Here is a 14,430-nt window from a genome sequence, read left to right as displayed (position 1 = left end):
TATGTCTCAAAAGGCAAAAAGTAGGTATAAAAAAAAGTAACACTGACATAGGACTTCTAGCTGGGGAGAGGAAAACATAAATTACACAATAGGGTCAAAGGAGAATAAAGAGGGAATACACTGGGGGAAATCTGCTGAACATCTACACACCAATACAAGGCAAATGGGGAATAAACAGGAAGAACTGAAAGTTGTAATATCCAAGCTAAATATTAATAGATTTCAAGGCCTAATGGGACCATTGTGATCCTCTATTCTGACCTCCTGTATAACAGACAGAGAACTTCCACAAAATAATTCCTAGAGTATATCTTTTAGAAAAAAACATTCCATTTTGATTAATAAATGGTCAGTGATTACAACTCTACTATGATCCTTTGCAAATTGTTCCAATGGGTCTTGCTGTTAAAAATGTATGGCTTATTTCCAGTCTGAATTTGAATTTGTCTACATTGAACTTCCAGTATTATACCTTTCTCCGCTAGATTGAAGAGCCCTTTACTAAATATTTGTTCCTCATGTTGTAATCAAGTGTCCCCTTAACCTTTTCTTTGTTAAACTAAACAGATTGAGCTCTTTGAATTTATCGCTGTAAAGCATGTTTTCGAATCCTTTAATCATTCTCATGGCTCTTCTCTGAACCCTCTCCAATTTATCAACATCCTTCTTGAATTCTGGGCATTAGAACAAGACACAGTATTACAGCAGTGATTGCACCAGTGCCAAATATAAATGTAAAATAACCACTCTACTCCTACTCAAGATTCCCCAATTTATGCATCCCAGGACTGCACTAGCTTTTTTGGCCACAGTGTCACACACAGTGTCACGCTGATTATCCACCATGATCACCAAATCTTTTTTCAGAATCACTGCTTCCCAGGATAGAGTACCTCATCTTATAAGTGAGGCCTATGTTCTTTTTTTACGAGATATATACATTTACATTTAGCTGTATTAAAAACACACATATTGTTTGTTTGCACTCAGTTTACCAAGCGATCCAGGTCGCTCTGACTCAGTGAGCTGACCTCTTCATTATCTCTCTCCCAATTTTTGTCTCATCTGCAAACTTTGTCAGTGATTTTTTTTTCGTTTCGGCATCATTAACAGAAATGTTAAATAACGTACGGCCAAGAACCAATCTTTGCGGAAACCCCACTGGAAACTCTTGATAACCATTCCCAATTTATAATTACATTTTGAGATGTATCATTTAGCCAATTTTTAATCCATTTAATGTGTGCCAATATTATTTTTTATATTATTCTAGTTTTTTAATCAAAAAGTCAGGCTGTACCAAGTCAACACCTTAGAGAAGTCTAAATATATTATGTCAACAGTGTTACCTTCATCAGCCAAACTTGTAATCTTTATAATTTATTCTCTTCCAGCGAACAGGAAGGGCACCACCCAACAGATTTCTTCTACTTCGAAGAGGAGCCAATGCAGAGATATTTTGCTACCGACTCCTCTCCTCACCCTGAATATTTACACACACTCAATGGGAAGAGTTGCTACAGGAGTTTCTCTCCCCAGAAAGGTATGGTTTAAATCAAAGCATTGTTGATGCAAGCCCACAGGGCAAATGTTCACTTCCCTAAGGTCCAGTCTAGACCTGGTCCTATTTATAAATCACTCCAAAGTTAAAGATTCAGCAATTAAATTTGAATTAATGTAACCATGAATTGATTAAATTTACTAGAATAAATACACTCAATACTGCAATGTGCTCTAGAGAAAAAAAATCTCATTTACTTGATGAATTGCATGCTAGTTCAGCATCTTGAAGAAGAAATGTATCACAATGTGTAAGGTTATTGCACAGCAGAGTATATTACTCACAGAGAGCATGTTAACATTGTTTGTTTTAGATGGTTAGCATCTAGTACCTAGCCGCTTAAGGAAACATTACCCCTGTATATAGGGGCTAGTCAGCATAAATTAGTTTTTCTGGTTTTGTGAACTAAGGGAGATCAACAGCTCTTCACTCAAAGAGTGCAACTGTGATTCAGAGACCCTATTATGAAGTGTATCCCACAACTACAGAATGCCAGATTCAGAGAGGAGGCTTGTCACCCACCCTTTCATCAATGCAAATCCTTAAGATCAACATTTCATGGCACCTCCAAATGAATCTCAGCTTCAAATCTGAGTTGTTTGCTGAATTAAAAAAGTGAGGTGCCAACCTGATATATACCAAAACCTGCAATAGGGAAGATCATGAATAATGCAATAACTTTCTTCATAATAAACCAGGCATTAATGAGTCAATTAACTTCTTTATTATTTTAATTAACCCTTAATCCTCAGTTTTCTACTTCCTATCCAATATCAGCAGATATTAACTGTATGGGCAATTTTGTATAATAAGAGTAGTGACTTCTGCTCTATATATGTGATGTAACAGTAAGCAACAGAACTTCTGCTGAACAGACCCTAATGCTAACCTAGCAGATTTCTTCTAATAATGCTTATTGTTATACAAGATGTTCTACACTCATAAAAATATTTTTTACTAATGGGGTAAAGAAAGGAAACTAATGCTGAAAAATACCTCAAATGTAGTCAAGAAAGAGGGGATAAGAACTATGTCAGGCCTTCCCAATGCAATAACCAGGCTGAGGCAATAGTTAATTGCTGAAAAACACACACAGTGAAAATGTCATGTGAACACCATCTTCTCATCTGACAGGGAGCTCATTGCAGCTCTTGTTTCAAAAGATCTTTTATACAAAATGTCAGATGTAGTACTGGGCATCAGTCTGAATTTGCCATTCAAACATGTTGTTTTTGTCTGACTTCACATCCATATACACAATCATCAACTCTGAGGTGGTATGGATGGATGCTCAGGCTGCCAGAATGGGAAATAAGGTGTCAGGGTTCCCTCCCCACGCTGAACTCTAAGGTACAGACGTAAGGACCTGCATGCAAGACCCCCTAAGCTTATTTCTACCAGCTTAGGTTAAAAACTCCCCAAGGCACAAATTCTCTCTTGTACCTTGCATTAGGTAACACTGCCACTACCAAGTGATTTAGACAAACTCAGGGAAAGGACCACTTGGAGTTCCTACTCCCCACTAATATTCCCCCAAGCCCCTGCACCACCTTTCCTGGGGAGGCTTGAGAATAAAGAAGATGAGCACAGACCAACCTTGGGTTTTTTTAGGACACACACAAAAAAACCCCAATCAGATTCTAAAAGAAACAGAACTTTATGAGAAAGAAAAAAGGTAAAAGAAGCACCTCTGTAAAATTAGAATGGAAGATAATCTTACAGGTCAATCAGTCTCAAAAACATGGAGGATTTCCCTCTGGACCAAACTTTAAAGTTACAAAAAGAAAAACCAGGAATACACCTTCCTCTCAGCACAGAGAAAATCACAAGCCAAAACAAAATTAAGCTAACACATTCCCTTGCTACTACTTACTAATTCTAATGGAGTTGGATTGCTTGTTTCCTTGATCTGTGTCCGGCAAGCACACAGAACAGACAAACAAACTTCCCCACTCACCTCTCCAGCTTTGAAAGTATCTTGTCCCATTATTGGTCCTTTTGGTCAGGTGCCAGCCAGGTTACCTGAGCTTCTTAACCCTTTACAGGTAAAAGGATTTTGTGCCTCTGGCCAGGAGGGATTTTATAGTACTGTATACAGGAAGGTTGTTACCCTTCCCTTTATATTTATGACACAGGGTTTAGTGATAGTCCAAGTACACAGCAATAAAGAATTCAATATGTTGAGATTTGGGAAAATGCAGTCTTGTGGAAATCATACACAAACAAAGTGACTCTAGATCTCAGCTATCTCTGAAGTTGTATCTTCACCTGAATTTTTACCTGGAGTTAAGTGATTACCCATTAAATGGATACCCAACCACATTTGTACCCTATAAGGTGGATAGAAAGCTGGCTAGATCTTCGGGCTTAATGGGTAGTGATCAACAGCTTGATGTCTAGTTGGCAGCCGGTATCAAGCAGAGTGCCCTGGGGCCGGTTTTGTTCAACATGTTCATTAATGATCTGGATAATGGGGTGGATTGCACCCTCAGCAAGTTCAGAGATGATACTAAGCTGGGGGGAGAGGTAGATACGCTGAAGGGTAAGGATAGGGTCCAGAGTGACCTAGACAAATTGGAGGATTGGGCCAAAAGAAATTTGATGAGTGCAAGGACAAGTGCGGAGTCCTTCACTTAGGATGGAAGAATCCCATGCACTGCTACAGGCTGGGGACCGACTGGCTTAGTGGCAGTTCCGCAGAAAAGGACCCGGGGATTACAATGGATGAGAAGCTGGATATGAGTCAGCAATGTGCCCTTGTTGCCAAGAAGGCTAACGGCATATTGGGCTGCATTAGTAGGAGCATTGCCAGCAGATCGAGGGAAGTAATTATCCCCTTCTATTTGGCACTGGTGAGGCCACATCTGGAGTATTGGGTCCAATTTTGGGGCCCCCACTACAGAAAGGATGTGGACAAATTGGAGAGAGTCCAGCGGAGGACAACAAAAATGATTAGGGCTCTGGGACACATGACTTATGAGAAGAGGCTGAGAGAACTGGGCTTATTTAGTCTGCAGAAGAGAAGAGTGAGGGGGGATTTAATAGCAGCCTTCAACTACCTGAAGGGGGGATCAAAGAGGATGGAGCTAGGCTGTTCTCAGTAGTGGCAGATGACAGAACAAGGAGAAATGCTCTCAAGTTGCAGTGAGGGAGGTCTAGGTTGCATATTAGGAGAAACTGTTTCACTAGGAGGTGGTGGGTTGTCTAGGGAAGTGGTGGAATCTCCATCCTGAGAGGTTTTTAAGGCCTGGCTTGACAAAGCCCTCGCCGGGATGATTTAGTTTTGGTTGGTCCTGCTTTGGGCAGGGGGTTGGACTAGATGACCTCCTGAGGTTTCTTCCAAACCTAATCTTCTATGATTCAATCCTGGAGCAAATGGGAGTTTGGGGGTTGGGGGTGGGGAGGCAGACTAGAGCTGGCTGAAATATTTGGATGAGTAATTTATTCATTGAAAAGTGCAGTTTTTGTCAATCTGAAACTAATTGTGAATTTGACAGAAATTGACCAAATAGTTTCAGCTGATGTTTTTTTTTTCTTACACAGGAGGAGTAAGTGCTCACTGAGGATGTGGGAGAGCCAGGTTCAGTTCCCCCTCTCTACCTGATGTGGAACAGGGACTTATACATGAGTCTCCCACCTCCCGAGAGTGTATGGGGTACTCTGGAGCAAGTCTATCTCAATCTCTCCTGGTGAAGCTTGTTAAGGAAAAGTTAGTATATGTGACTCCAATCTGGTTAGGGGTCCACCATTGTCTAAAAGCAAGCACATCATGCATCAGGAGGAGTGTTCCTTAGATACTGCATTCCTGTGAAAACCCTCCCCCTTGTTTCCAGCCTGTCTCGATTCCCGGTTTCTGTTCTTTGTCTGTTCCTAACTCCCTGCCTCCTGGCCTTGTGATGTGGGCCTCCCATCCTGATAAGAACGGTTACTGATGCATTGCTTTAGGACCATGTTGTGTAGTTGAAGTAATAGTTTAGCACAGGGAATGTACCTAGCAGGGATAGGTGGTAGATAAGGAAAGGGTTTGTCTATTGGCTAAGGTTTCCGATGCATGAGGGCAACATGCTTTGCTAAAAGGTATATAATCTTTGTATAACCTGCATTTGGGGTCCCCTTCTTACTAGCAGGGGGGCACCACGCTCGAGCATAATAAACTTAATATCTTTGGGAACTCTGCAGTTGTGGACTTTGTTCGTGTGCCTCAGCCTAGACTCGAACTGCGCGTGACCTATCAGGTATAATTTGCAACAAGCTGTTCCACTTTGTATCCACTGTTATATGGGGGACACCAGCACTGTCCCCTCCCCACAGTTCCTGTCTTGTGAGTGTAGTCCTTTAAAAATTCCCAAGAATAAAATATTTCATGTCAAATGAAATATTTCAAAGTGGACTTTTTTGATTTGCCAAAAATTTGGATTCTGTTGAACACAAACTGATTTTTTTCAGTTCATTCACAGTTCTGATTTAAAAAGCAAACACACACACACACACACAAAACAGCTATTCACCCAGCTCTAGTCCAGACAAGCTTTTACTAACATGTTAAATACCTTAAGTTAATTGGCAAATCAATTAATGAGGGAAAATACACTCTAATGTAGATATACCCTCTATTATCTACTGGTTCAATGAGCTGTATGTTGTGCTCTGCTTCTACAATTAAATATTTCTGTACAAAGGGGTATATTATTTCAAAATAAACAGTCTTAAACATCAGAGTTCCTCATGTCTCAGAAAAACCTGTACATGTCATAGATACACTTTTATACCTAGTTAATTCATTCTTACCATCACAAGTTGGAAGCGGGTGACTCCACCAATGGTTTTTTTCACATAGCAGAGGCTCTTCATGGCTTAGCCTATACCCTGGATCACAACTGAATGATACAGTGGAACCAATAGAGAAGTCATGACCGTAACGACGTCCATGAACTGGTATGCCAGGATCCAAACAAGAATATGTATTAACTGTTACACCTGGAATGCAAAGGAAACATGACAAAAACCTAAGTAATGTTTTTTAAAATGCATTCAACTGTGCTGGAAAAAAAATAGCAAATCACTATTGTAGCACAGATTTCGCTAAGTTATCTTGGCCTACATTTGTGTGTGTAACTGAATAGCCTAACTTGTTACATGAGCTATGAGCTCCTGCAGAAACAGAGAAGAGGAGAAAGGGAGCCGAAGAGGAAAGAAACAAGCGGCAGCTTAATTTTAGATGTGTCACAAAATTCAAATCTTTAAAGTTAGTTTCTCAGCAAAAAAGTCATATTGTGCATAATTCCAGTGGGAAAAAACAGGGAGGGAAAAACCCAAAAGGAAAAAACAAATCTCAATATTTCAGTTAAGAAAACAAAACAGAAAGTTCATTAATAGACTGTATAAGAATGGGAATGACATTTCAGAGAAATATAGCTACAAACAGAAAGAAATCTGTTGCAGAAAGCAAACAACAATTTCAGATTTTATTTCCTATTCAGAATCTTATTTGGTTGGTTGATTGGCTGGTTGATTTGGTATATTGTTTTAATCCAAAGAATATATTTTACTGCCAAATGTGTTATAACTGAAATAAAACAATCCAAAAACCTTCACAACTGAATCTAGGAAACTCCTCCAAGATCTTTGAAGGAAAAACATGACAGATGGTTTGTTTTGCTTCTGAAATCAGTACCAGTAATGGAATAAGTATACTTAGAAGCAAAAAGTTAAAGCACCAGAAAATGGAAGTGTGTAATCCAAGACAAAGAGAATGGTTGGGCAAGACCTTTCTACTCTATCCAAGCAAAGTAGAAGAAAAATAATTTCAACAGTACAGAAAAAACAAAGGCAGAGAAAGTCATCAGGTACCAACAGGATGGTGGAAAAGTTGGGTACTGTAAAGGAGCCATTGCTAATTAATATTACCCATAAGGAAAAGTCAGTTAGAAGCTGGCTGCTCTGAAGAATATAAGGTGAACCAGGAAGAATCAGATGAGAAGGAAAAAAAGCACTGTATGAGTATGGTACAGCTACTACCCAGGCAGATACCCTTAGTGGATGGTCAACAGAACAGAACAGTTACTACTGCAGCTCATTTCTTCTTTATAAAATATAGTGTTAAGATGTACATTCTGAATGTGTCAAGTTATAGCTTGAATACATATTTTATTACCAATAAAATTATCTTAGAAAATAAAAAAATCTTATTAAAAAAGCACAGATTTGGTTCATTTCTAATAGAATAGACAAACTACTTTGGCAGTATAGTATATTTAATGGACTTACTTTGTCTTCTGACTTTTTTCTGTTGTGGCAAGTGTTGACTTTTGCCCCTCAAAATATATGTATATGAAATTGATGGAGCTTTTTAATATTCTGCACCCAGGACAAAAGAAATAGGAGAATGTGTGCTGAAATGGTAGGAGCCTTGGAAGAATTTGAACGGGTGCATACACAATTCTGAATTTTAGCTGTGATTAGGTGAGACACCATTTATTTGCGTGCATAGGGGAACAGAAAAAGTATCAGAAAGCTACTGTGCATATTCAATTTATATGATTCAGCCCCTGATTCATGACAAAACTTAAACAAATGCTTGAACTTAAGCATGTGTTTAAGGTCTATTAAAGTTTTGGGCTTAAGTGCTGCCCTAACCAGGGATGGGCTTAAGTACATATGTAACTGCTTTCCTCAATCAAGGCCTCGGTATTTTGGTTATTGGGAATGGTGGGGAGAGAAGGGTTATGCCATTGCCCTGTCTGAGGCTCATCAGGTTCCTATCTACTCTATGATAAAACCTATATCAAGAGAAAAAATCATGACCATGAAACTGGCAGATAATTCCTCTCTTCCCTCCCCAAAGTACAATATTGCTTTGAGGGAATACCTGCAGTACTGTGCCCCTTATCTAGCTATGATTGAGTTATGTATCAAGATTTTATATAGTTATGTAACACTATACAGGTCTCAACTATTACTCAACCTTACACTGTAGATGTAATTGAATGTCAAGTGAGCAATAACTTTCTTCCAAGAGAAATTATTCAGGTCATTAATGGAAAAATATTCCTTAAATGGTAATAATCTGGTCAAAAAAATGTATACATTTTGACAGTAGTTCTGCGTGTAATTTCTTATTATACCATTCTTATTTTTTTAAACAAATAATTCATGATACTGTAAAATATCATGATGTAGACATACAGAAAACAAAAAGTACTGCACAATAGGGTAAACACGTGTTTAGTGATAAGGTCATCTAAGTTACTTACCAATAATTTAACTTCTCTAATGGTATTATCTTCACAGATTCTCACTCTTGGATTTATATGACAAAGAGTGTGACTGCAAGAGTGAAGATCTGTGAAGGCAATTCTCAAAGGAGAAGAAGTGCTTTATAAAGGAAAATTAAAGGAGGGACTCCTGAGACTCTAGCAGAGATGAACCTTTGTGAAGGTAGTTAAATTGACCAATCAACATAAGAATGCCCATACTGGGTCAGCCAAAGGTCCATCCAGACCAGTATCCTGTCTACTGACAGTGACCAATGTCAGGTACCCCAGAGGGAGTGAACCTAACAGGTAATGATCAAGTGATCTCTCTCCTGCCTTCCATCTCCACCCTCTGACAAACAGAGGCTAGGGACACCATTCCTTACCCATCCTAGCTAATAGCCATTAATGGACTTAACCTCCATGAATTTATCTAGTTCTCTTTTAAACCCTATTATAATCCTAGCCTTCACAACCTCCTCAGGCAAGGAGTTCCACAGGTTGACTGTGCGCTGAATGAAGAAGAACTTCCTTTTATTTCTTTTAAACCTGCTGCCCATTAATTTCATTTGGTGGCCCCAAGTTCTTATACTATGGGAACAAGTAAATAACTTTTCCTTATTCACTTTCTCCACACCACTCATGATTTTATATACCTCTATCATATCTCCCCTTAGTTTCCTTTTTTCCAAGCTAAAAAGTCCTAGCCTCTTTAATCTCTCCTCACAGGGGACCCGTTCCAAACCCCTAATCATTTTCGTTGCCCATCTCTGAACCTTTTCCAATGCCAGTATATCTTTTTTGAGATGAGGAGACCACATCTGTACGCAGTATTCAAGATGTGAGCATACCATGGATTTATATAAGTGCAATAAGATATTCTCTGTCTTATTCCCTATCCCAATTTCCTTTAACCACTTCCAATTTGTTCCATATGTTTCCAGACAAGAACTAATATTTATCTGCACTGTGGGGCAGAGATTCACAATTTACTTCCCAGCAAGCGGAAGCAGGGTACAGGGGAGATACGGTGTGCTCAAATGTTGAGCAGAGGTAGTGACTTGTGTCACTCAACAGTTATTCCTCCAGATGAATAAGGAAAGGCACTGATGGATTTTGATAAAGTACCATCCAGTCTTTCTGGATGAAAGGACATTGTCCTTTAAAAGACATCAAAGTGGGTTAAAGCTGTAAAAAATGGGGGAGATCCTCAATTATCCATCAGATACAAGAAAAACTCCAGGGAGGGGAAACACAAAACATTTTATAACTGCTAGCAGATTTTCTTAGATCAACTGCAGACAATGTGAAAGCAGTCTTCACATAGTGTCTACAGGAACTTGCAGCACCCTGATCTTTGTGCAATAGAAGTTAGTACTTACATATTGTAGCTTAAAGTCAGTGTTCTTACTTTTCTGGGATAATGTAAAAGGGTCACAAACAATCTTAAACAATAAAATCATGTGGGAATAATTTTCTTGTAGCCGTTCCAATAACCATTAGTGTGGAAGAAAAAAAGTTGGAAGCAGAAGACCTACATGCCTGATATTAAATAGAAGCTGAGTACCTTGAAGAAGTCATTCAAGAACAGCTTATTCATGTGAAAATGTCACCTATGTAATGCTGCCAAGGTCAGGGAGATATGCACTAGTCTGCTATATAAAGTGCTGTTCACACAAAATAACAAAGTTGATGGCAAAACCATTTTTGCCAAGTGATTTAAAAAAGATTATATGAATGTCATCCTTCCTACCACCTTGGAACATATCCCATCACCTTCCTTGTGTACCTGGCGAGTTTCCCTAGACAGGTACAAACCACTGTTTCCAAGAGAGAACACCGCAGCTGAGTAATTTAAATGAGAAAGTTTTACTATAGCATTTTTTATTTCAATTACAGTACACTACAATCTGAAATATGTAGGTCATGCTGAAAGTAACATCAGACTATGACACAATGCCTAAGAAGAACTTAATTTACCATTAAGATTCACCATAGAGTTGCATTATGTAGAAAGTAAAGGACAAGATCAAATATTAATATTTATGAATTCACTTTGTATGTACATTTTCAGTTTGAAAGAAGTTTTCTATCGTGTGATAATCATTAGAGCTGTATAGAGAAAAATAATGAATATTAATGTATTTGAAGAGAACTCTAACTACATATTTGTGGGTCTAAAGTTAGACATCTATATTTAAGCACTAAATAAATAAATGGCCTAATTTTCAGAGGGTCTGAGCAACCCAAACTCCCATTAGCTTTAGTGAGGGTGAAGGTACTCAGCCCCTCTGAAAATCAAGCCACTAATTCAGGTGCCAAAGGATAGGTATCAGTGCCCAACCAAGTTTGAACATTGTGACGTATACTTCCATAATGTTATCATAGTTACTGATTTTATATAGTTTTGCACACACAAAAATGCATTGTACTAGCTGTAAAAAAGAAAAGAATAACAAGGCATAAAATTATCATCCATTGACTTCAATCTCAGTCTTCTAAAGTAGTAAGTGGTGGGAGTATAAAAGCAGCAGCAGCAGACCCTAAGGTAATATCTTGCATATTGCTCAGCAGTTAAACTGTTTTGACTGATAAAGGAAAGCTTTATCCCACCAAATTGTCTTCAGCTGAATGGATGCTAGCGATGGTTCAGGGTAGTACCAACAGGGACAAATATTTGTCTGTGTACGCAGTTACATCTGTGTTTAAACGGGTGGCGGGGGGATTAAAGCAAACAGTTCAACATTACTTACTTTCATAGTGAATCTTGAATCCATTATTAGAACGACTGTTGTCTGTTGTAAAGAGAAGGTAAATGAAATTGCTGCTACTGAACAGAAACTGTGGGACCTGTGTACCATTGTAAGAACCCAGAAGTGGAGACAGGAGATTTGGTCCATCGTGAACTTCCAAAACATCGTAATTGAGTTCAGTCTGAAATCTAGGGTTGAGAAAACATACACACACACACACATATATATATATATATATATACACACATACAGACATATACATAAAATAGTTGTATTAGAATTACATTGATGTAAACATAATATTTCAGATTTTAAATCTTATTCAAATTAAATGTAACATGTATGTAAATGATGCATACATCAAATTAAATGTAACATGTATGTAAATGATGACCTAATGCAAATTATTAGTATTATTTGAACAGTAGTATTCAAGGTGCCAGGAATATACTTTACAGAGGATTCATGCCTCTCAGGGAGGATGTGATGGGCTAAAATTGTGCCATCAATTCCAGCTAGTCAAAAATCTCTCTGAAATAGTCTGTGCCTCATTTTTGTTGCCATTAAAAGGTGAAAATTCAAACAAAATTATATGATATGTACAAGAGATTCTTTTTATGAGTGAAGCAGGAAGAACTGATTCATATAAGGTATCTCTATGGATTTATCTCTATGGATTTAAAATCCTGAACATTATCCAAACAGATCATTTGAATCACTTCTCAACATAACATCCAATGTACAATACTATTAACAATACAACTCGGGTGTGTTTTCTAATAAGGAAAGAGCTTACACACAATTTAAGTGTCTTCAAAATATTGTGCAGAAAGGCCTAAATTTTCAAACCTGGGTGCCTAAAATTGGAGTCCTACAATGAGTAGATGCCTAAATAAACATATCTGCTTTGAAGAGGTGTTGAGTCACTGCAGAACCCCTTGACTTTCATGGGACTAGTGGGTGCCCTGCACTTCTGAAACAAAGCCACATTTATTTAGGTGCCTTAAATATGGAATTAGGAACCCAATTTAAGCCATCCTTGTCTATACATTTTGGTCTAATTAACATCACAGGGGAAAAAAATCATTGCTATGGGTTTGTTGGAAAATATTATTTTATAATATTTACAACATTAATGGCCAACGTCATTAGAACAATTTGTATTCAATTTACTGAGCAAAGCAACACAAGAGATATGGCAATGCTTTCTTCTGTTGTGTAATGTCTTATTCTATAAGGCACAAACAACATGGAAGTGCTTTTTACTTTAACAGAATCCTAATCCGAATGTTTATTGTTATAGCCTGTAAGTAACGTCTAGAGAGCTAGATGACAGTGCATCAATTAAGGCTTAATTGAGAAGTGATGGTATATAAGGGAACGTGTATATATCATTGCAAGAGGTGGTTTCTACTCCTGTTCTTGAGGGATATATGTTAACATTTGTCAAGGAAGAGCAGTGCAGCTGCGTACCACATTACTCTTGAAGTCTCAGATGCCATCAGTGGCCCAAAGCATCTTTTTACATCTGCATTTGACTGGTTGATTGAGACCTGTCTCTCCAATGTGAATCTTGCAATTTACAGACTCTCAAGTGTATTGCAATGCACTTTACATTGATTGACATTAAAAGGTTAGCAGCCATCAAAAATTACTACACCGCTGTATGTGAGATTCCAGTTATTCTCTAAGCATGGAGAAATACCTGCCCAACCAGTTGTAATGGTAACTGTTAATAATTGTTGTGCTTTTTAATACACTACAACATGTACAGATGCCAAAGTCCAAGGAGCCAGGGAGATGATTCAATGAAACAGGCTACACTCCCTACCATCTTCCCCGGCATACAATGGGAGAAGGAGGTTCTATGATGGGCTGCTTGGAAAACATAATCACAGTAAAAGATGAAGGAATGGAGCTGAGCTGCCTGGAGAACTTAGCAGGGGTTAAAAATCACTGTTGAAAATAATTATTGAGGAGTTTTACAGCAAGGAATATTTTCAACTAAGAATCGTTCCTGTGTACGTTTGTGTGGCAGTGGAGAGTGGGAATGAACAATATTTCATGGAAACAGAATACATGAACATTGCCACAGAATTTAGAGGGTAGTGCTGAAGAATTTAGGAGTCACTGGCATGGCACTTGGTCCCATTGTGTCGTGGAGTACCCGGGGTCCCATGCATAGGTCTGCCTTAAAGGGCTAGTGCAGATATGGTACCTTCTCTCTAGAGTCCACACTAGCTTCTTGCTTTTGGGTATTGATTCTGATCTGTAAAGCCCTAATACCAGAAATCACAGATCATGCAGGCATCTCCAGTTCCCTTCTCCCTAGCCACACATACAGCAAGGCACAGGAAAAAAAATCTCTGTAGAGCCCCTTGCCTGCCTGGGTTTCTTTTCTTCTGCAGAGAGCAACTACTAGGCAAGCATGAGAACAAAGTTGAACCTCCAGAACAAGGAAGAATGTAACTAAAATAAGAGGGTGATTGCCACTATAGGAAACCTTAAAACAGGTGTATCCGGTGAAGGTGAATGTGTGAAAAGGAAGGAAAAGATCGGGTGAGGAGAAATAAGCATTCACTAGACAAAAGAGGGAGGGATGCCTGGGTGACAAGGATGGGGAATATGTGAAGGAGGGAATGTCTAGGGGGTTTTTGTTTTGAAAGTTTCAGGCAGGTGAAGGGATTACTTTGCATTTGCACTTGGAAGGCACAGTCACATATTGTAACACTGCTGGTAATTTTTCTTCTCCACTCACATCCTGACTTCTTGGTACATCCCCATTTTCCCTCGCTGGTTGCCTTCCTATCTTAGAGAGAGTTTGGGAACGGACAGGAAAGTCAGCCAAGCCAGCCAAAAGCCC

The 14,430-nt window shown here is 38.7% G+C and overlaps 1 protein-coding gene across 2 annotated transcripts in view; it reads right to left on the bottom strand.

Annotated features, from left to right (window-relative positions):
• Positions 1-14,430, bottom strand: part of CSMD3 (CUB and Sushi multiple domains 3) — a 1,240,207-nt gene that overhangs the window by 460,131 nt on the left and 765,646 nt on the right. For both annotated transcript variants that reach the window (XM_084620231.1, XM_084620232.1), the window contains 2 exons: positions 11,568-11,755; positions 6,350-6,538 (listed from right to left, as the gene is read on the bottom strand). In XM_084620231.1, coding sequence (XP_084476357.1) covers positions 6,350-6,538; positions 11,568-11,755 — 377 coding nt within the window. The remainder of the gene's footprint in view (positions 1-6,349; positions 6,539-11,567; positions 11,756-14,430) is intronic.

This window comes from Lepidochelys olivacea (genome assembly GCF_965140295.1).
Source record: "Lepidochelys olivacea isolate rLepOli2 genome assembly, chromosome: 2".
Classification (NCBI taxonomy): domain Eukaryota; kingdom Metazoa; phylum Chordata; order Testudines; family Cheloniidae; genus Lepidochelys; species Lepidochelys olivacea.
The sequence above is the reverse complement of the archived record's forward strand: the minus strand, read 5'-3'. Positions and strand labels throughout refer to the sequence as shown.